Here is a 25,160-nt window from a genome sequence, read left to right as displayed (position 1 = left end):
CCTTACTCTTTCTTCTCAAGCAACGGTGGTGAGGGTGACTTCAACATCGCGCCAGTTGGGAATCCGTGGTAAAGGCAAAAAGGAAATATCGTTGCATGGGTTACTTGTTTCATTCGCTGCTCTGAGTTTAGAGTTGTCAGCTTCGTTCGTGACTCGTCAGTTTGTAAAGTTTGTCTCATATGTGGAAGCTATGTTCCAGCTGCAATGCTGCCACTACACTGTTTCTGTCTCTATTGGTTTGTTTTTTGAGTTAAGGATTGCTTACGTTTTTAATTAACCGCTGTACCAAAAGTAATACTTTATTGATTTTATTTTTCTTATTTATTTCATCTGATTTATATATCTATTTCATCATTTCATTTATTCATTATAATAATAATAATAATAATTATTATTATTATTATTATTATTATTATTTTAATTATGATCTCATTATTATTTGCATTAAATACTATTGTTCATCGTACATTTTGTAGATTTCTCCTGATAAGTTTAAGATTAATCATTGCACCATTAATGAAATCTATTGTGTAATGGCCATATGCTGAAACTTATCCCTTTGCGAATGAACCTAATTAATTGGTTATTTTCTAGCATAGCCTCGCTTGACCTGATGTTGCACATGTGTTGGATATGTTTTGTGGATGTAAAAGGCAAATAATATTGTCTTGGCGAACCACCACCTCCAGCTACTGAATCTTACCATCTTACCAATTTCTTAGTGCAGATGTTGACGCATATTTACAGCTAAGCTCATTTTCCCTGAACACAAGTTATGTAAAGATTTCAAATTTAGCTTAAATTTCCATAAATATAACCTGAGTAGAAGGGAAAGATTTTGGTGTTTGGACAGGCTACATTAAGTTTACTTTTTTGCCAAGCCCTGCTTCACCATGCCACACTAGTTGGCTTTATCTATGCTAGACATTTCATCATTCTAGTGTGTATTAAGCAAGTTTTTAGAGATTATTTATAATAATGATTTAAGCACAACTATAAAGTACTGTATTTATGTATCTGAAGCTCATTTTGGAATCTTAAATGGAGTTTTTGGCAAACAATAACCAGTAAAAATTGTTTCTTTGAGTTGCTCAATACATACTATCATGAAAGTAGGAAAAAGAGAAGTGTACATAGTGATATAAAAGATTAGGTGATATTTAGTATATAGTGATATCAGTGTTGATCACAGAGATTAGCTCCTGTTATACCCACTAAACAATTCAAGAATATATATATATATATATATATATATATATATATATATATATATATATATATATATATATATATATATATATAATCTTTAAACACATTGTTTGTAAAGTTGTTCATTTTTCCAACCAGTACAGGCAGCATTGCCAGTCCTGCTTGACCTTAATGGTGCTCCTGCAGCAACCAAAACATGAAGGGACAGGTGACAATTGTTCAGGGGGAAAATTTTCCTGACCTTTCATCACCTGAATATATTGGTGATGGCTTGGTGCCTTTTTTCTTGAAAGGTTTAGGTTTTTACATCAGTGTGCTTGAGGTTCATACTTTTGTAAAACGAAAAATTACATGTATTCCAAAATAGATTCCAGTTATAGCATTTGTATCATTTGGTGATGAATTGTACTCAGTGAAAAAATTAACTTTTGACATTTTTGTTTTTAATTGGCTAATTTAACATTACATACAGACTGGCAGTGGTTCCTGTAACAGTTGAAATGGATGGCAGCTGTACTAGATTGCTGTCAAGGTCAGTAACAAACAACTTGTAAGACTTTGACTAGGATACATTCCTTTGTAATGATATTAGATAGACTATTATCAATGATTCATTACAATCAATCTCCAAAGGTTCCTGCAGTAAAGCTCACCTAAAAGTAGTGTATCAATAAGTATGTCCAGGCAGATTTAGGGAGTCTAGTCTGGAAGTGTTTATCCATTATATTTCTAGTCCAAAGGCTCTGGTAGCTCTCTGCCAGCAGTGAAAATTGTCATGGACATACTGTGTAATAATGCATAAATTTATATGTATAATATAACTGGGCACTCATCTCTCACTATAATACCCATAATACCCACAGTGACTGGTCAGCCCACATACATGAAGTATTTAAATGTCATAATAGAGGGACCATCATGGCTGCCTTTCCCCTCCTTGTGAATCATGTCAGAGCAGAATGGAGTGTCATTGATCTCTCGAGTTGTGTGGTACAGAAATGCTGCCTCCCAAACTTGCAGCAGACAATGGCTAGTGCTAGGTGCTGACACCTGTTTCAGAGTAACCTTTAAGAATTTCAACATTCTCCTAATATTTCATTGCTTAATTCATCATTATTATGTCTATGATATAAGAATTGTCCATAATGGAACAGGCTTGTACTAGATCTTGCTTTTTGACAGCAGGTCTTGTTATGACAGTCATCAATTGTGAATCTCAGGTTTCCTCAACATGATTTTGATAGGATGAAGGTATGTAATGTTAGTGCAGAGTGAAATTATATTGTTGAATTTATCAGGACATTCTAAAGAAAGATCCTAGAATCTTGACCTAAAGATACAAATATACAATTATCATAACTTGTTGGTACAAAAGAAAATATTCTGATGCCTTTACTTAACAAAACTGGTTTACACATGATAAAATCCCATTTTGATGGACTTAGTAATATATTTATTAATTTCATATTCTGCTCCTAAAATAATTACTAGTACCTCTTGAGTTGCTGCAGATGCTGAGAGCCAAACTCTCGGCCTGCCCTGGGTCTGTAAACTGTGCTATGTTGATATAGACAACTGTTCTCTTTCGAGTTGCCAAATCAAAAAGAAGAGTACTCAACAAGATATCTTATATCAAAGCTTGGACAACAGGCATACATATAATGTGCATTTGATTTTTGTATCATTTTTGTAACAATAAAGAATATGTTCATGAGATCCACAAAAATGAGGTTTTGTTAGGTGTTGTTCTAAATCAGAAAACAGTGTAAAAGTATGATCATATTTTGAAGCCATTTAACCTTATTGATAAATCTAATAAATAAATTCTATTAATAACAATAACTTAACTCAACCTTACCATTATTATTCCTCTATTCAGAAGTTTTAATTGGCAACATCATTGTGATGGTGTCAAAAAGTTCATTATGTTATGTGTGTAATATGACAGCTCAAAAAGTATCTGGCATTCCTGAATAGCTGCCAGATGCTACTTAATTTTCCATGACATCTCTACAAGTCTTGGGGCATCTTGAGCCTATGAAACAGCTTGAAAAATCCCAAATTTATTGGGCATTTCCACTTTGATAAGAATTACTTAAGGCAAAACAAGATAAATATTGTGTAACTGAACAGAATTTGACTTGCAGAAATCTGAGACAAAGTTGACTTGGCTTCAGGTCTTTTCAGTAGCTAGAAGCTGGTAGCATCCCTGAATTGAACCTCACGCACACAAAAAAGGCCATTTAAAGTAAAACTAAAGTCAGGATCAATGCAATGGTTCATTCATTCTCACATTGTTCACACCAATATAAATGGCATGGTTAGTGTTGAAGTAAGCATTTTGAGTACATAAAATATTTTGTCCTTGACAAAACCTAAATTTCTTGAAATATATTGTCATAAACTTTCTCCACCCCAACAAAGTAATTGCTTGGTATAAAAGTGTTTTTTTTTTTTTTTTGGGGAAGGTAAATGTCTCCTGTGCTGCAGAAATTTACTGTACTACACACAGCCAGGCCAACGGAAGATTTTTTCTTTTAGTAGGACTATTTTGAGCCTACAATGTGATTAAGCTTTTTTTTTTTTTTTTTTTTTACTATTCTATTAAGAAAATAAGTTATGAGTTGTATCAATGAAATTTCTCATAAAAGTTTTGTGAGTGTTTCAATCACTATAATCTTCTGTCTTCAGATGTTATGACTGTTCTTCATAGTGCATAGATAAATATGGAGCCACAGCTTGCCATGAGCACCCATGACACAGGGGCATTTGGTTCAAGGAAAGGTTTCTTGGACATTCCCAAATGAAGGCACATTAACATTAATCTTTGGGCATAAAGTATGTAAGTTTTTATAGCTTATGCATTTCCAAGTTTTCCTAATTATATATTCAGTCATAAGTATTATTGTTCCAGTAAGAGTTAGTTTCTATTAAGGCTCTTCACTAGCCTTATGATTAGTAGTATTTATTATCTTGCTCTATGCTCTTTTATGTCATGGAACTCTCAATCTTATATTAATCTCATGAAAATCAAACGCAATCTCATTTTGTATCCAAAATCCCTCCAAAATGCTAGGTAATAAACGAAAACTGCTTGGACAACCAATTCAGTGATTATCAGGATCCTCAATTTTCAATTCCTCATTTAAATCTTCTTTAACTTGACTGCTGCTGGAAATTGTTAGTGGCCCAGGTAGTACAAAAGAGGCAGCTCCCTCTACTCTGCATTAGTGCTGATGCTGCTAACATTCTTCTCTCCTAAACATTCTGTATCCTCTGAGAGCTTGACAACAGACCCACCTCACAAAAAGTATGTGATGAACTGATGATCTTGTTTGGGGGAAATAAATTCTTGTGTTAAATGTTCGTACCAACTGCTGAGCTTCACATCTTTAACTTCTGGTTAGATTAGCTTCTTTTTCGAATTGCTCTTCATACATTCTTTCTATACAGCCAAAAAAATTCCACATTAGAATGGCACTATGACAATCATGATTACCCTGTGACAGTACCGTCTGGAGTCTGGACTGAGAGATAATCTTGCATGCAGAACAATTTATATTGCAATAGAAATTAATGTTTCAAGAACTAGCAAAAATTTTTTTTACTCCTTATAGAGAGAAAGAAAACATTTTGACCCAAATTTTTTTTTCAAGATCCCACAAAAAATCTTGAGACAATAAAGAATCAAGCTAAAGATTTAATGACAACAGAAAAATTCGTCAGGAGTGTGCATGTGTAGGAATTTGAACTTGACATAATGTAAACAAATGCTTTCAATACAAGATCAAACTGTTCTGTTTCTTATGAGAATCAAGATTTAATGTTCTGTGTTCTTGTCTTTTTGTATTGAAAATAAGTGTGTGAGAATGAGATATTCACAAAACATTCAGAGCTGCAACCTCTATTACCTAAACCTAATACCATTGTAATATATTTGTCTAGCATTTGTTGTGTCCATTTTGCCTCTTTAGTTTTCAGGAAAAATATGTTTCAAGTTCCAAGTATATATATATATATATATATATATATATATATATATATATATATATATATATATATATATATATATATATATATATATATATATATATATATATATATATATATATATATATATATATATATATATATATATATATATATATATATATATATATATATATATATATATATATATATATATATCTGCTTTGTTTTCCAACAGGATAAACAATCACATATATAGTATATTGAAGTGACAAGCAAGACATGATCAGACTGTGGAATTCTTCAAGACCCAATGGTGGAATTGATCTTTGTTGATAACCATGGATTCCTGAAACTCCAGTGACCAGCTGGAAACACCTGTCTCCTTGCCCAAAAATGCTCCAGACAACACCCTGAATTTTCAATTTTGGACAAGGCGAGTTAAAACATGAAAAGAATGGGAAGCATAGCAATTTGTTCCATATAACAGATGAAAATTCATTACCTAAAGTCTCTATAAGTCAAACAGATTCAGAAGCAAGGCATACCATGCACTGGCCAGATCCCTGTTCTGTTTATGTTGTTGACTGTCATTTAAATCTAAACTCAAATCACAACTGATCTACTAGACCTGCTCACTACTCAGTGCTCAAAAAATGGAATAAGACACATCCAATATTCTGGTTATCTCATGTGGCTATCTTACTTCTGAGATACTATTATGTAATACTTCATTAGCAGTGTTTTCACCCATTTTTAGAATGACAGGAAGATGCACAAAGCCTGCATGTTTAAGTATTTATGATTTCAAAAAGTGATTGGGAAAAATGGGTGGACAGAGTTCAGTGTTCACAAGAAGCAGTATCCAGCACAAGTCCAAGCTTTGACTGAGCTCATGTGTGCCAGAGGCATACTCAAGCTAACAAGTTCACCATCTCTGAGCCATAGGAAAAGATGCAGCTAGGAGATGCATGATTTCCAGAAGTTTAGAACCTGTGGTGCGATACTATTAGTTTTCATACTATTCACTGCATGGTTTTGTAAGTTTGTTTGACCACTATTCTGCAATCCCTTTGAACTTTGAAGTGTAACTTCACTATGCATTGTACACAGTGCATAAACATTCCTGTGGCTGCAAGGAATGGCAGTCACGACTGCCACAAGTTCAGACTTAAGAAAGCCGTCGCAAATCAAGACAAACATGTTGGTCTTGCTAGCCGATTTGTGACTTTATTTACGTTGTGACGTCATGGAGTAAGCTTTGAAAATGGGATCTCCAGATATAGAGATGTTTGAGTTGGTGAGGAAAGAACACATCTTGCCCTTGGACCCCAGAAATGAATTATACAATAAAAAAAAAAAAAAAGCTTGTGTAAATCATCATTCGAGGAAATAGCTGCCACTCTACAAGAACTGTTTCCCTCAATGCAGGGTGTTGTTGGAGTTGAGGATTGAAGGCTTGTCAGGATTTAATTTGATAGCAATTGTGCAGTCTTCTTAAGATTAACAATTTTCTTAAGAGAAATGTAGGCTAACTTAGAGTGTGGTAGACATTTCTTTCTCTCCTTCTTCTTAGTCAGGGACGTATCCACGGGCATTTTCTTTTCTATTGACTCTTCCGATACGCCACAAGAAATGCAACCACAGCTTCACATCGTCACTGGAGGAATACATCTTGGTGGGTAGCTGTTTGTTTACATTCACTTTCCACCAAGGTGCCAACTAGTCGATACTTTCCAGCGCTACGTGTGACACTTTACGACTAGCAAAGGATGAGTCGGAAACTCTATGCACGTAAAATATCAGTCGCAAATTGGCACGTGTGAACCCGCCTTAACTGGTAAGCCTTTAAAAGCATCTGTTTTGTTTGACAGGCACCTGAGAAGTGGATAATGTTTTACTGCACACGTAATATCTGTACCTGATATACTGTATCTATAACGCTACAATTTCATTACATTTCAAATGGATTAGCTGAGTGAATATGATTTTCCCAAGGAGGTTATATTGATGACGCCGCGCGCCTATCCCGCTGTACTAAAAAAAGTGAAGCCAGTGGGCGGAGCTTACGATGATACGATCCCAAAACATGCCCTCTCCGGTGTTAAACAATGGGAAATTGCCGCTTTCTTTTTCATTACAAGAGGAAAACTAAGAAAGAACTGATGGATTAACTTATGTAAACCACATTATAGTTTCCTAAATATGTCATGTAGACCTGTACTTATCGGTGTTATTGCGAAATAGCTACAATATTGAAAGAAATACAGCAGGACGTTTCAAGGAGAAATTACGGCGAAAAGATTACTTTTTCTCGTTTAATGCATGACAAGGAACAAATGATGAAGTCAAATTTCAGTGATTGATGCTTTTCCAAGGCAGAGTGACATGAAATCACACATCATAGTAAATAAGAGAGAGAGAGAGAGAGAGAGAGAGAGAGAGAGAGAGAGAGAGAGTATTTTGACGTGTTAAGTAATTGCAATACCAAGAAAAGTCAACCTTCATGTCAAGTTTCACTTGATAAACAGTTTACTTATCCTTCATTTAAATGCACATGTATATGTACATGTCTACACCTATACATGCAGATGTATATGCACATGTGTACATTGACCTTGTTCAGTCATACATTTGCCCCAAAGACAGCTTCCCACTTCTCACCCAAATCCACGAAAGCTGGAAAACACTGTAATATCTCATTTATATGTATGATTTACCGTCTAAATCTTCGTGACACAGTATGCCACGACTATTGCGAGTCTATTAATGTCACATATATGGTGGGCAGCCTCGAAACATGGACATAAAACGGAAAATAAGGAGAGTAACTCGGGCGTTTCCATGTATTTTCAATGGGCGGTCGGCAATGTTTTGGGTGTAAGGGGGTAGGACTAGCAGCGGACAAATAGCGCGCTGGCTTCACTTTTGTGACGTCATGCCGCCTTCTGTTGTAAAACTTCCTTGGATTTTCCCCCTTTTTTCCCCCTTTGTTTTCTATTTTGATGAAACTGCCCTTCGATGTTTACTCTATTTTTTTTCTCTCTGATTTCACTATTCTTATTTTCATTTATTTATTTATTTATTTATTTATTATTATTATTATTATTATTATTATTATTATTATTATTATTATTATTATCATTATTATATGTATTGACAACAACAACAACAACTGCTACTACTACTACTACTACTACTACTACTACTACTACTACTACTATTACTACTTTATTTATTTATGTACTTATTTATTCATTAATTTATTCATTTATCTATTTATTTATCTATTTATTTTGAGAGAGAGAGAGAGAGAGAGAGAGAGAGAGAGAGAGAGAGAGAGAGAGATAAGAACTTGTAAGAGAGAGAGAGAGAGAGAGAGAGAGAGAGAGAGAGAGATATATATATATATATATATATATATATATATATATATATATATATATATATATATATATATATATATATAGAGAGAGAGAGAGAGAGAGAGAGAGAGAGAGAGAGAGAGAGAGAGAGAGAGAGAGTGTGTGTGTGTGTGTGTGTGTGTCACGAGAAGAGTTATTACAACAAGAAAGGAAAAAAAAGAAAAAGAAAAAAAATCGTCGTAAGAAACGAACAAGTCTCCAGCGGCAAGATAATAATAATAATAATTAAATGCCTACCTGAAGCATGCCCGCCTGTCGGTGGTATATGCACGTACTTATAGAGACATCAGCTGTGATATCGGTATATTGTACAAAATCTTGTCTGGGCACACACTATATGTTATCTACGTACTCAACTGACCACTGCAATGCGTAAAGTCTCTTAATTTCACGAAAGATGGCGTTCCTCCGAAAAGATTATGGTATAGGCCAATCATATGAATTTAAGACCTACAAAAAATAGATAATTAAAGCGTATGTGCGCTTATTAAAAGAATCAAATAACATATCCATAATACATATAACTATACTCTCTCTCTCTCTCTCTCTCTCTCTCTCTCTCTCTCTCTCTCTCTCTCTCTCTCTCTCTCCGAGTGACACTTTCATTCAGCCTGTCCGTGCTACATAGCATTACTTATTACCAGCTATAAGCAGCAGCCACACCACTCCTTATCTAAATAATTATAATTTCTTGGGCACATACATTTCTTGTGTCAAGAGAGAGAGAGAGAGAGAGAGAGAGAGAGAGAGAGAGAGAGAGAGATTTTTTGGGCACATACATTTCTTATGTACCTTACAGACGGCAGTCTGTAAGATATCACGGCAGTGTCCTTGCAGTGTTTTCTTGTCTAACTGGACTCGACCGTTAGCCTAAGTATCCTGATAGCCTTGGCTTTTAGGGAAGGAACTACCACTTTGTATACGTACTATATTCGTTTGGATGTCCGGCCGAGGCAGAGTGAATACGCTTATCTTCTTTATAACATGTCCACTGTATTGCATAAAGATTGGTGAATGTATTGTGCTGCAAAAAAAAAAAGTCTAGTTGTATTTTTATTAAAAGTATGTTGACACACCTTCAGCAGGAAAGTTCAATTTAATAGAAACTTCCTCTGCTGTGGTGCATGGTGACGCGAACGTGAGGTGACGTCAGAGCCCCGCCTCCCATCCGCGGGCTGTGGTTGGCGCTCTGAGAATCAGCTGGCAGTCTCGCCACCACGACCGAGGAGACTAGTACTGTGTTGAAGATTGTGAGGAGTATTTGTGAGACAGATGGAGCCAGATAATCGTGACAGGTGCCTGTGGAGGCCAGATGGTAGGAGAAAGACAAAGATACAAGAATTCCTTGAGACAGTCAACAGAAAGTATGGCAAAAACTTGAGTAAGTATATGAACAAACTATGTTCTGTAATGTTTACTCATAGCAAAGGTAAGGCATGTGCACGGATAGTTGAGCTGTTGCAAAGCCACTTCCGTAAACTTTAACACGGAGTACATTCAGTGTCAACTGGTCTCATTATGTATATGTGTTGCTTGTCTTCTGAATTATATAATACATTATGACTATTTTGAGATGGAATTGCTCAGGTTAAAGCTATTTCAATTTCCGCAATGTATATAGGAATTATTTGATAAGAATGAACATATCCCTTCTGCCTCTCCTTCGATCAGTGAGTGGATACCCTGGAATTTTCTTCTAGAAGAGTTTGAACATAAATCAAGTGTAAAGATGCGATAACGAAAATATATATATTTCTTTTGTTTGTTGACATACACAGGAGTACTCGCTCTTGGCTTGGTGAAGAATGATGTATATATATATATATATATATATATATATATATATATATATATATATATATATATATATATATATATATATATATATATATATATATATATATATATATATATATATATATATATATATATATATATATATATATATATATATATATATATATATATATGGAGGGATGTTGGCTAGAGGCAGTAGAGGAAGGAAAGGATTTAGGAGTAGTGATAGACAGGACTATGAAATTTTCAAAGCAATGTTTAGAAGCAAGAAATAGGGCAAATAGGATCCTGGGTTTTATAAATAGAAATGTTAGTTATAAAAGTAAGGAAGTGGTGCGTAGCTTATATAATTCCTATGTTAGGCCCCATTTAGAGTATTGCATACAGGCCTGGTCACCCCATTATAGGCAGGATATCAACATGTTAGAAGCAGTTCAGAGAAGAGCAACTAGGATGATACCAGCATTAAAGCGCCTGGAGTATAGAGATAGATTAAAGGAATTAAACATGTTTTCATTTGAGAGGAGATGTATAAGAGGGATATGATAGAGTTATTTAAAATGTTCTCAGATACAAACTACATAGATGTGAGATCTTTCTTTACCTTAGAGGAGGAAATAGGACTAGAAATCATGGCAGGAAGATTAGGAAGCAAGGCTGCAGGTTAGATATAAGAAAATATTTCTTTAGTCATAGGGTGGTAGACTTCTGGAATGCATTGCCAGAGAGGGTTGTAAATAGCACTAGTTTGACAATGTTTAAAAACAGATTAGATAAGCACTTAAATTTATTAGATTTATAATTATGTATAGCACTGCATGATAGTTTTTATAAGAAATTTACTATAGTTAAACAAGACTTGATCCCCATGTATGGGGATCACAGATTGTAGAGGATTTCGCTGCAGGACTTAGCCCTGTTAATGGGCCAAATATTTAGAATTAATATATAATGTATTGTGTACTTGTAAGTGTATCTTTAAGAACTGATGACGAGGTCGCTGTGCGACTGATACAGGATAACCTAGATGGGCCCTGGTGGCCCTTTGTTATCCTATTATTTATGTTATGTTATGTTATGACCATTATGTGTTGCCCTCGGACTACAGGATTGGCTGTGGTTCATGGTCTTTGAATTGCGTAGTTCAGAGAGGAGAGGGATGAAAGAGGAAGTGATGGAGATAGCCAAAGTTATCCTTGAACGTGGCAGACAATGAGGAAGTGTTGAGAAAAAAGAAAATTTCCTGCTTATGTATTGAACATGGAGATGGTTGGTAAGGTTACTGGCTGAATGATGTGAACTGGTTTGATTCAAGGAAGCTGATGTCACTTGAACCTACTTGAGCTGTTATCTTAAGGAACCGGAACTTATTATAAAGTGAAAGATAAGACGAGGCAAAAGTGCGAAATATTATACGTATACGTATTTCCTGCTCCTAGGTAAACATTTGAGGTGCGGCAGAAGAAACAGACTGAATCATGGTGAATTGAAGGACGAACTGCATAATATGGAGTTGCATTGCCAGGCTGGGTTGGTGGTTAAGTTACACACTTCCACTTACTCTTTTCACCAACCTTTCATTCCACCTTCCTTTCTGTCAATTGCAACTCGCTTTTCTCCTTTTAACACACACACACACACACACACACACACACACACACGTTGTTGTTGGAATTCATTATTTAAACAGGGATATTGTCAACTATTTGATATAGGTAGTTTTTCCGATCACTGTAAGATGCCTTCGAAAATATCGCAACGGAGATGTCTCCTGCAGGGACTCGCCTTTTATGGAAGAAACAATGTGTCCTAAGTTTTTACAATCTCCTTTAGTTCCCTCTGTTGCTGCAACACTACATATGTACTGACAGTTGCTGGTGCAGTTGCCGCGGTGCTACTCCAGTGGAGTGCTACCGGAGTGGTATACGCTGAGTACCAATGCAGAGCTGCTGCCGCTGAAGCAGCATACAGGCTATGTCACTCGAATACAAGATAATGATGCAGCCGATTCTTTAATTGTATAGTGCGTAAAAAACGGGTTAACCTTCAGGCTGACCAATTCTGAATACATTAGACTAGACTCTCTCTCTCTCTCTCTCTCTCTCTCTCTCTCTCTCTCTCTCTCTCTCTGAGTTGTGCAATCAATTTTATTTTCCCCTTTTACTGTGATGGCAGGGGAATTAAGGCTTTTTTGATCACTTAATAAACCTATGTAACTGTTTAGTCACATTGCCTCGTGTGTCCTGTCAGGATTCAGTCTTAGGTGACGAAGTTTATTGTTATTAGAAGAAGAAATAATCAAATCGTCCTCTCATATGGACTTATAAGGAGGCATTTTCTCGTTGTTGTGAGAGGAGGTAGTACATATAATAATGATGCAGCCGCACTCGACTTAACCACTTTTGGGTTAATCGCAGGGGTCAGCACCGCCGGAGTGCAATGGTGGGCCTCACCCTGGGAGAACCGCCTTCATGATCACGGTGTCTCCTGTGCCAGGAGCCTGACGCGTGCGAGCCCCCGTCTTCCCCACACACAGCGTAGTGTAATGATTAGCACACTTGACTCACAAATGTTCAATGGAAAAGGCCCCGGGGTCGGCCAGGCAATTAATTGGACAAGCCTCTTAAATGTGTAGCCTCTGTTCACTTAGCAACAACTAGGTACGGGATATAATTTGAGAGGTTGTGGCCTCGCTGTCCAGGTTATGGTGTGTGGTGTGGTCTCAGTCCTACCCGGAGATAGGTCTATGAGCTCTGAGGTGTTTCCATAATAGGCTGGCTGAATGACCAGTAGGCGACAGTGGTGAATCACACACACACACACACACACACACACACACACACACACACACACACACACACACACACACATTTTCTCCATAGTAGATAATTTCATTTAATTTCATGACACGATGACTTTCATACATTATGTTTGACAACCCTTCCATTCAAGGAGGTTAGATTATAAGACGGCGGCGTGACGTCACAAAAGTGAAGCCAGCGCGCTATTGGTCCGTTGCTGCCCTTACCCCCTTACACCCAAAATATTGCCGATCGCCCATTGAAAATAAATGGGAACGCCCGAGTTACGCTCTTTATTTTGCGTCTTATGTCCATGTTTCAAGTCTGCGCACTATATATGTGACCTTCATAGACTCGCAATAGTCGTGGCATACTGTGCCACGAAGATTTAGACGGTAAATCATACATACAAATGAGATAATACAGTGTTTCTCAGCTTTGGTGAAATTGGGTGAGAGATGGGAAGCTGTCTTTGGGGCAAACGTATGACTGAACAAAGTCATTTACATATGTGAATATACATATGCATGTATAAATTTAAACATGTACATGTACATGTGCATTTGAATGAAGGATACGTAAACTGTAGAGGAGATGAAAGTTGGCCTAAAGATTGATTTATCTTGGTATAGCAATTAATTAACATATGTCAAATTCTCTCTCTCTCTCTCTCTCTCTCTCTCTCTCTCTCTCTCTCTCTCTCTCTCTCTCTCTCTCTCTCTCTCTCTCTTATTTACTATGATGTGTGATTTCATGTCACTCTGCCTTGGAAAAGCATCAATCACTGAAATTTGACTTCATCATTTGTTCCTTGTCATGCATTAAACGAGAAAAAGTAATCTTTTCGCCGTAATTTCTCCTTGAAACGTCCTGCTGTATTTCTTTCAATATTGTAGCCATTTTGTATTAACACCGTTAATAATAGGTCTACATGACATATTTAGGAAACTATTATGTGGTTTACATAAATGAAATCATCAGTTCTTTCTTAGTTTTCCTCCAGTAATGAAAAAGAAAGTGGCAATTTCCCATTGCTTAACACGGGAGAGGACAATTTTTTGGGTGTAAGTTGTGATCGTAAGCTCCGCCCACAGCCACATAAGCTCTGCCTGGCTTCACTTTTTTAATGAAGTAAGCCTTCGTATTTGGTGAATTAATTAGTCTGGCGAAACTACCGCCAAATGCGAATTTCGCCAAGCACGAGTTCTTTATACCATATAAATTGCCTAAAGAATGGCTCAATCAGTCTTTGGTCATTGCCAAAGTCCCTCTTTTGACCCCTAAAATACTATGTTTCGAGCTGAAATAAAATCTTTTGCCTTCACACATTAGAATACATGTACAAAACAGACCGATAAACAAAAAAAAAAAAAAGCTAATAAAACATAATTTAAAGGCTGCAACTCCCGTTTTTCCACCCGTTTCCCTCGCCCATTTTCGTCCTTGCCGCCACCACCATTGTCCTTATCCCCACCAGTACCACCTGTTGCCCACATGTTGCCTACATGTTGGTGGTAAATCGCCAGAATTCGTTCCCACGCTAGCAGAACAGAGGGTAGCACAAACAAAATGGCTGAAGAGGACTTTCACACTGCGTTTTGATAGGTTTAGAGTGAGGTCTTACGTCACCGGGGAGCTGCGTGGTTCGCCGTGTGACCGCCAAGTTTGAATGCAAATCGCCAAGCGTGCACTCGGTGGTCCGTGGCCACCCTACCGCCAAAAGTGAATTTCGTCAAGTGTGGGGACTTACTGTACATCGGGATAGGCGTGTGGCGTCTCCTTCAATATAACCTCCTTGCTTCCATTGCATTAGTAGGTAATATATATATATATATATATATATATATATATATATATATATATATATGTGTGTGTGTGTGTGTGTGTGTGTGTGTGTGTGTTTTCTTTAATAAGCTCTCTTTTGCCTAAAGAGTGTCTTATTCTCTTTAGTGAGTATGTTGATGATTTTCCCGTAGAATATCATCGCCAGATCGCAATTTCAGGGTCTAGGAGAGATGCCAGCCAAGGGCAACAAAATATATATAAAAAAAGCCTACTTGTGTGCTGGTTCCCTAAAAGAAAAGAAAAGAGTTAGCTGAAGTTAAGGAATAAATGTTCTGATACCTCCCTCTTAAAAGAAGTCGAGTCATAGGAAGATGGAAATACAGAAGCAGGCAGGGAGTTCCAGAGTTTACCAGAGAAAGGTATGAAGGATTAAGAGTACTGATTAACTCTTGCGTTATAGAGTTGTACAGAATAAGGATAAGAGGAAGAAGGAAGCTTTGTGCAGCGAGGCTGCAGGAGAGGAGGCATGCAGTTAGCAAGATCAGTAGAACAGTTAGCATCAAAATAGCGACAAAAGATAGAAAGAGATGTAACATTTTGGCGGTGAGAAAGAGGCTGAAGATAGTCAGTCAGAGAGGAGTTGATGAGAAGAAAAGCTTTTGATCCACCCTATCTAATGAAACTATGTGAATGAAACCCACCCAAACATGCGAAGAGTACTCCATACAGGGGCAGATGAGGTCCTTGTACAGAGTTAGCAGTTGGAGAGGCGAGAAAAACTGGCAGAGACGCCTCAGAACGCCTAACTTCATAGAAGCTGTTTTAGCAAGAGACGGGATGTGAAGATTCCAGTTAAGATTGTGAGTAAAGGATAGACCAAGGATATTCAGTGTGGAAGAAGGAGACAGCTGAGTGTCATTGAAGAAGAGGGGATAGTTGTCTGGGAGGTTGTGTTGAGTTGATAGATGGAGGAATTGAGTTTTTAAGGCATTGAAAACTAATACATTTTTTCTGCCCCAATCAGAAATCTTAGTATTAAAGTCAGGCGTTCTGTGGCGTTCCTGCGTGATCTGTTGACGTCCTGAAGGGTTGGTCGTCTCTGGAAGGCGTGGAAAAATGTAGGGTGGTATCATCAGCGTAGGAATGGATAGTGCAAGAAGTTTGGTTAAGATCATTAATGAATAATAGAAATAGAGTGGGTGACAGGAAAGAACCCTGAGGAACACCACTATTAATAGATTTAGGAGAAGAACAGTGGCCGTCTACCACAAGAGGAATAGAACGGTCGGAAAGGAAACTTGAGATTAAGTTGCAGAGGGAAAGATAGAAACCGTTGGAGGACAGTTTTGAAATCAAAGCTTTCTACCAGACTCTATCAAAAGCTATTGATATGCCTAACGCGACAGCAAAAGTTTCACCGAAATCTCTAAAAGAGGATGACCAAGACTCAGTAAGGAAAGCCAAAAGATCACCAGTAGAGCAACCTTGACGGAAGCCATACTGGCGATCAGACAGAAGATTATGAAGTGACAGATGTTTAAGAATTTTCCTATTCAGGATAGATTAAAAAACTTTTGACAAGCAAGAGATTAAAGCTGTAGGACGGTAGTTCGAGGGATTAGAACGGTCACCCTTTTTAGGAACAGGCGAAGAGGCTGAATGTAGGCAAATTTCCAGCAAGAAGGGAAGGTAGAAGTCATTAGACATAGGTGAAAGAGTTTGGCCAGGCAAGGTGCAAGCATGGAAGCACAGTTTTTGAGAACACTAGGAGGTACCACATCAGGTCCATAAGCCTTCCGAGGGTTTAGGCCAGCAAGGTCATGGAAAACATCATTACGAAGAATTTTGATTGGCTCCAGCAAGAAGGAAAGACAGAAGTCATTACACATAGCTGAAAGAGTTTGAGTAGGCAAGGTGCAAGCATGGAAGCACAGTTTTTGAGAACAATAGGAAGGCCACATCAGGTCCATAAGCCTTCCGAGGGTGTGCCAGCGAATGAGTGAGTGACTCGAGAAGATTTTGTTTCTTCTTCAGCTCTTCTTTGAGGAATTTTAGCCTCTCTGCTGGGGTGACTCGCTTGCTGTTGGTCTTGTGACAAAGGGTATATTTCGGGAGTAGATCATTCTGAATGCATGTAGTATTAAAGTCGACAGCGAGGCGTGCATTATTCTTTTAATAGAATGTATTTTGTATTTTCCACACAAGGGTGCGTTCGTCAGGTTTCAGCAGGTAGAGTAGTGAATCGAAGTCAATTTCCTCAAGACTACTCTACCAGCTGAAACCTGACGAACACACCCTTGTGCGGAAAATACAAAATACACTCTATTAAAAGAATAATGCACGCCTCGCTGTCAACTTTAATACTACATGCATTCAGAATGGTCTACTCCCGAAATATACCCTTTGTCACAAGACCAACAGCAAGCAAGTCACCCCAGCAGAGAGGCTAAAATTCCTCAAAGAAGAGCTGAAGAAGAAACAAAATCTTCTCGAGTCACTCACTCATTCGCTGGCACAGCTGCACAGCCAGTGGATCAAGGCAAGCGCACTGGACAACTTGCGCTCTACCATCAACACTGCCTTCAAGAAGCTTGTAGAGCATCATCTCACGGAAGGCAAGTGCAGAACAGGACGCAAAATTTCATCCCTGTACGGTGGTCTAATCGACATCCCAAAGAAAATTCCTCAGTTTATCAACCTCAGCAAAGCAATGTTTACAGAGAAGCAGCAAGAGTTCCTGAACCTTGGTTTAAACTGCCACGTCATGGGAAAACGTAAAACGCTTACGAAGCATATTGAGCTCGAAATACTACTGGATGATATCCAACGGTTGGAAAAAGAAAAGAAAATTAAGACATCCCCCGACGTGCAAGCTGAGATCACCCGTGAGGCGAAGGTTACAAGAGGACACACACGAAGCCACCTGCTCACTCCAAAGTTAAAAGACGCGGCCCAGGAACTCAATAATAACGACCAAATCATCATACAAAGAGCAGACAAGTCCTCCATCTTCGTAATACTCGATAGTGAGGAATGTATGAGCAAGATGTCTTCCATCCTGGCTGATACGACAAAATTCAAGAATATACAAGAAACCCAACACAAGCCATAAAAACCAAGCTCAATCGTTTAATACGACACAACAACAGCACCAGCGACACAAAACTTCCCCTCATTGAAGGCAACCACAAGCTTGGCTACGCATATGGTAACTTCAAGATCCACAAATGTGGCAACCCACTACGACCAATCATCAGCCAAACGCCAGCCGTCACGTCACGTACAAACCTGCCAAACGGCTTAACAAACTTCTCACACCCTTTGTACCAGCTTCATTCAGGCTCAAGTCAACTGTTGAGTTTCTCAAAATCATGGCATCAATGGACGTCGAATCACTTTTCACCAATGTTCCAGTAGACGATACCATAGAAACCATCTGCAAGCAAGTTTACCACACAGACGGCAAGAAACTTACCATCCTTAAAGAAACTGTACCTGCACCAAGGAAGCGGCCTTCTACAGACTGGATGGAAAAATGTACGTACAGTGTGATGGCATTGCCATGGGATCCCCTCTTGGTGTCCTTTTCGCCAATTTTTTCATGAGAGCAGTTGAAGTAAAGGTCTTCGCGAAAAACCCAGACAAAAAAACGTGCAGTCTATGCAAGATACATCGATGACATCTTCATCAACGCCAACACTGAAGAGGAATTCCTACACCTGATCTATGATTTCAAGAAAAACTCCTGCCTCAACTACACACACGAATTGGAAGAAGAAAGCAAACTCCTCTTCCTTGATGTCATGGTTCACCGTTCAAGCTCCTCCTTCTCCGCATCAGTTTACGTAAAGTCTACAAATCTTGGCTTCTGCCTAAACGGAAAAAGCGACTGCCAAGAAAAATATAGACACAGTGTCATCAATGCCTTCATCTCATCAAGAGGGCCCTCACACACTCATCCTCATGGAACGCAGCCCACGTTGAATTGAAGAGAATCTCACAGCTCCTCAGCAACAATGGCTATCTACAGCAAGAAATAGACGAAGTCATACGTCGCTGTATGGACAACTACATCTGTGAGAATCTCCCCGGGCAACAAGCATCATACATTACTCTCTACTATAAGAACACGATGTCCTCAGCATACAAAGAAAACGAGAAAGCCGTAAAGATCATCCACAACAACGTCTCGCCTGTCAACACAGACACTAAACTCCAAGTCATCATTTACTACAAGACCAAGAAAACCGCAAGCCTCATCATGAAGAATAGCTGTCGGTACACATCCACTCAAAACAACAGCAGCCAGAATCATCTCTCCCTTCCCAGTGAAAAGCAAATGGAGCTGCAACTGGCTGCTCGTTAGCTGCGCCAAACACCACTTGATCCACGCTCTGATTGGCTCCCTGACACAGCTACCTACTTCCACCGCCTATATAAGCCCGTATTCTCACCAGTTCCACTCACTTTTCTCCTGAAGATGGTCTGATGAAGACCGAAGGACGTCTCGAGGAAATGGACTTCGGTTCACTACTCTACTAGCTGAAACCTGACGAAGGCACCCTTGTGCGGAAAATACAAAATACACTCTATAAAGAGAATAATGCACGCCTCGCTGTCGACTTTAATATTACATATATATATATATATATATATATATATATATATATATATATATATATATTGTTACGTACACGCCAAGGCTGCAGTTAACTGCTACAGCTCACTAGAGTGTTATTCTGGCAAAATCGCCAACTTTTTTTACGGTCAGTACAGTGGGGATTATAAAACTCCACAGAGTCCCCACTACTATAACTCACAGCCGCCGTAACCCTCAGGTTCTTTCAAGGTCGCCAACAGTGTATAATTTCTCCCACTGTAAGGGAATCTCCTCAGCAACTCCTTCTCCTCCTGTACCCAACCAAGTAGAATTTATAAAGGGTAGATGCTATGTGTAACAGGGCGATGCTTTAATATCCCCTAGAGAAACCGCCCACAAGGACAATTCCACCCACTCCTCAATGAAGTATTAATGCCTCTCCACACGCCTTGTCCACAGACTGTGATACTCACAAACTGGGACAACACGCGCAGTGTATATATTACTATACTATCCTATTACGACAAGTGCTTCCTAACACCTGTCAGACTGACCTAGCCTACGACTACTACAATATATGATGTGTACAGCACATCCGGTGATGTACACACAAGCCCAGACACCACCTACGGGTGACAACAGCTATACACGGAGTCCAGATACTCGTCACAGACAAGTCTGGCGGACGACAACTACGCACCACTGGCCGACATGAAGCCTCTCAGCATTCAATAGTGTGCGTGGCTACTACCACTACAATACAGTATACTACTGATACTACACAAAAGATGATGGGGGCACACAGCCGCCCACCAAACCACACTGGTGACCACAGCCACCAACAAAACAAACAGGACGAGACAAAACGTGTCTCTCCTCCGCGCCGCCACACCCGAGTGGACGAACGCAAACAGGAAATGCAGCCCCAACCAGCCACACTGTCCTTAGGACAACAAGCCCGCTGTCCTACACAGCCACGGTCTACCGAGTAACAAGCCAGCTACTCAAGGGAGGGCACAACTCCCAGACCGATGACTAGTGAGCACCTTGAGAAGTCCAGCAACACGAATCTCCCTACCCTGTGGCAGACCATGAGAGACGTGTCCACCTCACCTGAAGACTACCCTGGTACTATAAGCAGTATACTACTTATACTACACAACAGATGGTGGGGGCACACAGCCGCCCACCAAACCACGGGACGAGGAAATAACGCGTCCCTCCGCGCCGCCACACCCGAGTGGACGAACGCACGAGAAATGCAGCCCCAACCGGCCACACTTTCTCAGGACAACAAGCCCATTGTCCTACACAGCCACGGTCTACCGAGTACCAAGCCAGCTACTCAAGGGAGGGCACAACTCCCAGACCGATGACTAGTTAGCAACAAGAGAAGCCCAGCAACACGAATCTCCCTACCCTGTGCCAGACCACGAGAGTGCGTGTCTATCTCCGCTGAAGGCTACCTTGATACTGAGGCCGCCGGTGAGGCGATCGCCAGACAACGAGAAGCAGGGAGAGGAAGGCGGGTTGTCTGCTCAACAGAACAGCCAATATAAGGGTGTCTGAGGCTGTTTTAATGTGCCAAATGGGGTGTATACGTCTCTTTAAGTACATTAAAAAGAAAGATGAATCTTTAATTACTCTGTGGTATGCAGTGTTATAGGCGTGAGTAGCTACTGGCAACCATTGGTTCCATTCTTTTCTATTTTCCTCGCATACAGTTCTCAATATGTTAATTAGAACGGCATTAGGACGTTCAATTATTCCATTACCGGTGGGATAATAATGGGTGGTTCTCAAATATTTCATCTGCATCAACTCCATGATACCTTTAAAAACTTCATTTATAAATTCCTTACCGTCGTATGTAATTACCATCTCTGGAGTTCTGTGGAGCCAAATTACATGCTCATAAAATGCTCTTGCTACTTCCTTGGCTTCCTTTGTCTTCAAAGGAACTGCAACAAAATATCTGGTTATAACATCAACTACTGTTAATCCATATTTATATCCTTCGTTGGTCACACTCAGGGGATCCAACTAACATGAACTCTCTCAAAAGGACTACCCACTTCAGGGTAACTCTGTATCAGGGTGGGGGCTCTGCATTGCATTTTATATTTGCCACACACAGGACAACTGGCACAGTATTCAGTCACGTCCCTGACTATGACCTTCAAAAATGCAAATTGCTTGCACATTTGCAACGTCACACTCACACCTCTATGGCCACTCAGTGAGCAATTGCAATCGCAGAGGGCATGTAAGATTCAGGAGCTACCACGCATTGCACAGCACGACTGTTACAGCTGTCCCATCAGTGCACATATAAAATATCTTCTATTTTTAAAATCTTTTAAAGGGTACCCTTTTATCTTACCGTGCAGCGGCTGCCTGTTTTCTGTTTGCTTTCTTATCTCTCTTATCACAGGATCTGTTGTAATGCAGGGGTTTTTAAAAGAAAACAATTATGAAGGTTTTCAATTTTTATTTTTATTTTTCCAAATGGTAGCGGTAGCTGAATCAAGGCACTGATTATAATTTTGAAATGGTTCACAGAAGAATATAAATTCACAAAACTTTACAATAAACTGGTGGAATAATATCAAGTGAACTTTCTCCCCACAATCACGTTCGTTTTCGCTTACAGTCCAGCTCACCGGAAGAGGGATATATCACTCACTACAAATAAATACAAGAAAAAAAAAAAATAATTACATAGTATAATCCGCTACACAGCCTCACTACAATTGACTTGCGGCGGTATGCGCAACTCAATCACTTTGTAGTTTCTTTTCTCAATTACAATCCCTTAACTTGGTCTGTGGGCTGAATACACTGTTCTGTGGGAGAAATGTACCAGATGGTGACACTCCCCCTCCACTTTCCTCTCTCAACACCACCGCCAACACAATATCATCAGTTTTCTCTTATGTTCACTATATATTAGCCTAACAAAACCACACACATGGATCACACACGAACGTGAATTTTTGCAGCTTCCCATGGTCTAGCCCTTTGGCTGGCCCTGTTTCCTTCCCCTTCCAAAATTATTGGCAGTCACCACATTAGGACTGGTGTGGAGTAATTAAAAATTATTTGATTGGCATTACTATTGAAATTACATTAATGAGAGGCATTTTTCCGAACAGCTCAGTTTTCCCTCTACCGACTGAAGTGAAAAATTCCCATTACAACTTCTGATTACATAACAATTGAATTCAGTATTTTTAATTCACGGCTGGTTACTGTCTCTTTCTCTCAGACCGTCTCAAAACCGTCTATGTCTGTACGTCTGTATGTCTGTGATAACCATGTGTGCATACTTATATTTATAGTTATGACCTTAATAATTAAAAACTTAATACAGGGGATCTCTCAATTCGACGGGGTTAGGGCGGGTTTTCATCAGTCGAATCAGTGTTTATTCGAATCGTGAAGCAATTTTTCCCATAAGATACTTAAGAATTACGGGGGATGGGGACCAACCCTAGACCCCTCAAAACATCACTATAACCTCTAAAAAACACTAACTTAGACTAAATCAATACAGGTAACACGATTTACGTGTGTTTGATTTACGTGTTTTTGTTATAACGCGACCGAAAAAATATTATAATTAATTTAATTTGCGCGATCAGTTTGCTTATACGCGATTTGGCCCAACTGCATTTTCAAACTGAGCGCCAGACACAATTTCAAACTGTGCGCCAGAGAGTTTCGCAGCTGGCCGATAGGTGGGAGCTCCGGGGCCGGATCCAAGAAGCAGATTGTTGTCTATGTTGGTACAGACAACCTCCATAGCAACCTCCTGCTCACATACCAACCTTCGTAAAATAGCATCCACAAAGATTCGTTGCTGTTGGTGAGTGGAGGTTGGTAGCCCGCCTTAAAGTGCTCATTGGCTGCCAGGAGCTGGATCCAAGAAACTTTAACAATGTCAGAGCAACCTCCTGCCGCGAAATGGCATCCATGAACGCTTGGAGAGACGGTAACGAGGCTGTTATCAGGTTGCTCCCAGGTTGCTGGGAACACCACCTATCGAGGTGGTGTTAGTGTCTTATATATGCATTTATGTTCACAAAACAACATTTTCATTACCTTTTTACAAACCTTGCCACCAAGAAAGGATTGTTTTGTAATGCATAAAGTGAAATCTTACAAGGAATACCAAAAAAATCAACCAGAGATGAGATCGGCCATAGACGAGGCGGAGAATCGCGGCGACTCAGCCACTTCTTCTTCTTCTTGTGACCCATTTAGCTTCCGTGTTGCTTTCACCACGATATTTATGTTTCCACTCCTCTATTGCCTGCTATAATGGATATCACATCTTAGTATTCATATACGCTCATGCCATGAGGATAAGCTCGACTCCTTGGTATTGAGTGATAGTGAATTACTAATTAAATACCGCGGTATTTCATTAGTATATATATATATATATATATATATATATATATATATATATATATATATATATATATATATATATGTGTGTGTGTGTGTGTATGTATATATATATATATATATATATATATATATATATATATATATATATATATATATATATATATATATATATATATATATATATATATATATATATATATATATATATATATATATATATATATATATATATATATATATATATATATATATATATATATATATATATATATATATATATATATATATATATATATATATATATATATATATATATATATATATATATATATATATATATATATATATATATATATATATATATATATATATATATATATATATATATATATATATATATATATATATATATATATATATATATATATATATATATATATATATATATATATATATATATATATATATATATATATATATATATATATATATATATATATATATATATATATATATATATATATATATATATATATATATATATATATATATATATATATATATATATATATATATATATATATATATATATATATATATATATATATATATATATATATATATATATATATATATATATATATATATATATATATATATATATATATATATATATATATATATATATATATATATATATATATATATATATATATATATATATATATATATATATATATATATATATATATATATATATATATATATATATATATATATATATATATATATATATATATATATATATATATATATATATATATATATATATATATATATATATATATATATATATATATATATATATATATATATATATATATATATATATATATATATATATATATATATATATATATATATATATATATATATATATATATGGCAAGGCAGGGGAGACCGAGGAGAGCACACATAACACTTCACCTGCGTGAGCCACACGGAGGCCCAACACAGAACTTATCCAGAGTTACCTGTTGCCTGCCGGCAAGGAAACGCTCCCGTCGAATCGCCTGGGTGACGTTCCGTGCCCCTTGCCACACTGTATCTTTACTGCGGGTTGGGCAGCATGCAGTACCTTCCGCTGGCAACATCCTA

At 37.9% G+C, this 25,160-nt stretch overlaps 2 protein-coding genes and 1 pseudogene across 3 annotated transcripts in view; 2 read left to right on the top strand and 1 right to left on the bottom strand.

The window, feature by feature from the left end:
* LOC123515670 (ionotropic receptor 25a-like) overlaps positions 1-3,045 on the top strand; it is a 42,820-nt gene extending 39,775 nt beyond the window's left edge. For both annotated transcript variants that reach the window (XM_045274494.1, XM_045274495.1), the window contains one exon: positions 21-3,045. In XM_045274494.1, coding sequence (XP_045130429.1) covers positions 21-72 — 52 coding nt within the window. In that variant the 3' untranslated portion in view covers positions 73-3,045. The remainder of the gene's footprint in view (positions 1-20) is intronic.
* A 6,765-nt stretch (positions 3,046-9,810) lies between these two features.
* LOC123515669 (acetoacetyl-CoA synthetase-like) overlaps positions 9,811-25,160 on the top strand; it is a 48,994-nt gene continuing 33,644 nt past the window's right edge. The window contains exon 1 of the mRNA XM_045274492.1: positions 9,811-9,984. Within this exon, the coding sequence (XP_045130427.1) occupies positions 9,876-9,984 (109 nt within the window). The 5' untranslated portion in view covers positions 9,811-9,875. The remainder of the gene's footprint in view (positions 9,985-25,160) is intronic.
* Positions 12,784-12,893, bottom strand: LOC123515774 (annotated as a pseudogene).

This window comes from Portunus trituberculatus, chromosome 39 (genome assembly GCF_017591435.1).
Source record: "Portunus trituberculatus isolate SZX2019 chromosome 39, ASM1759143v1, whole genome shotgun sequence".
NCBI classification, from domain to species: Eukaryota; Metazoa; Arthropoda; class Malacostraca; order Decapoda; family Portunidae; genus Portunus; species Portunus trituberculatus.
Note: the sequence above shows the minus strand (reverse complement) of the source record. Positions and strands in the feature narration are given on the sequence as shown.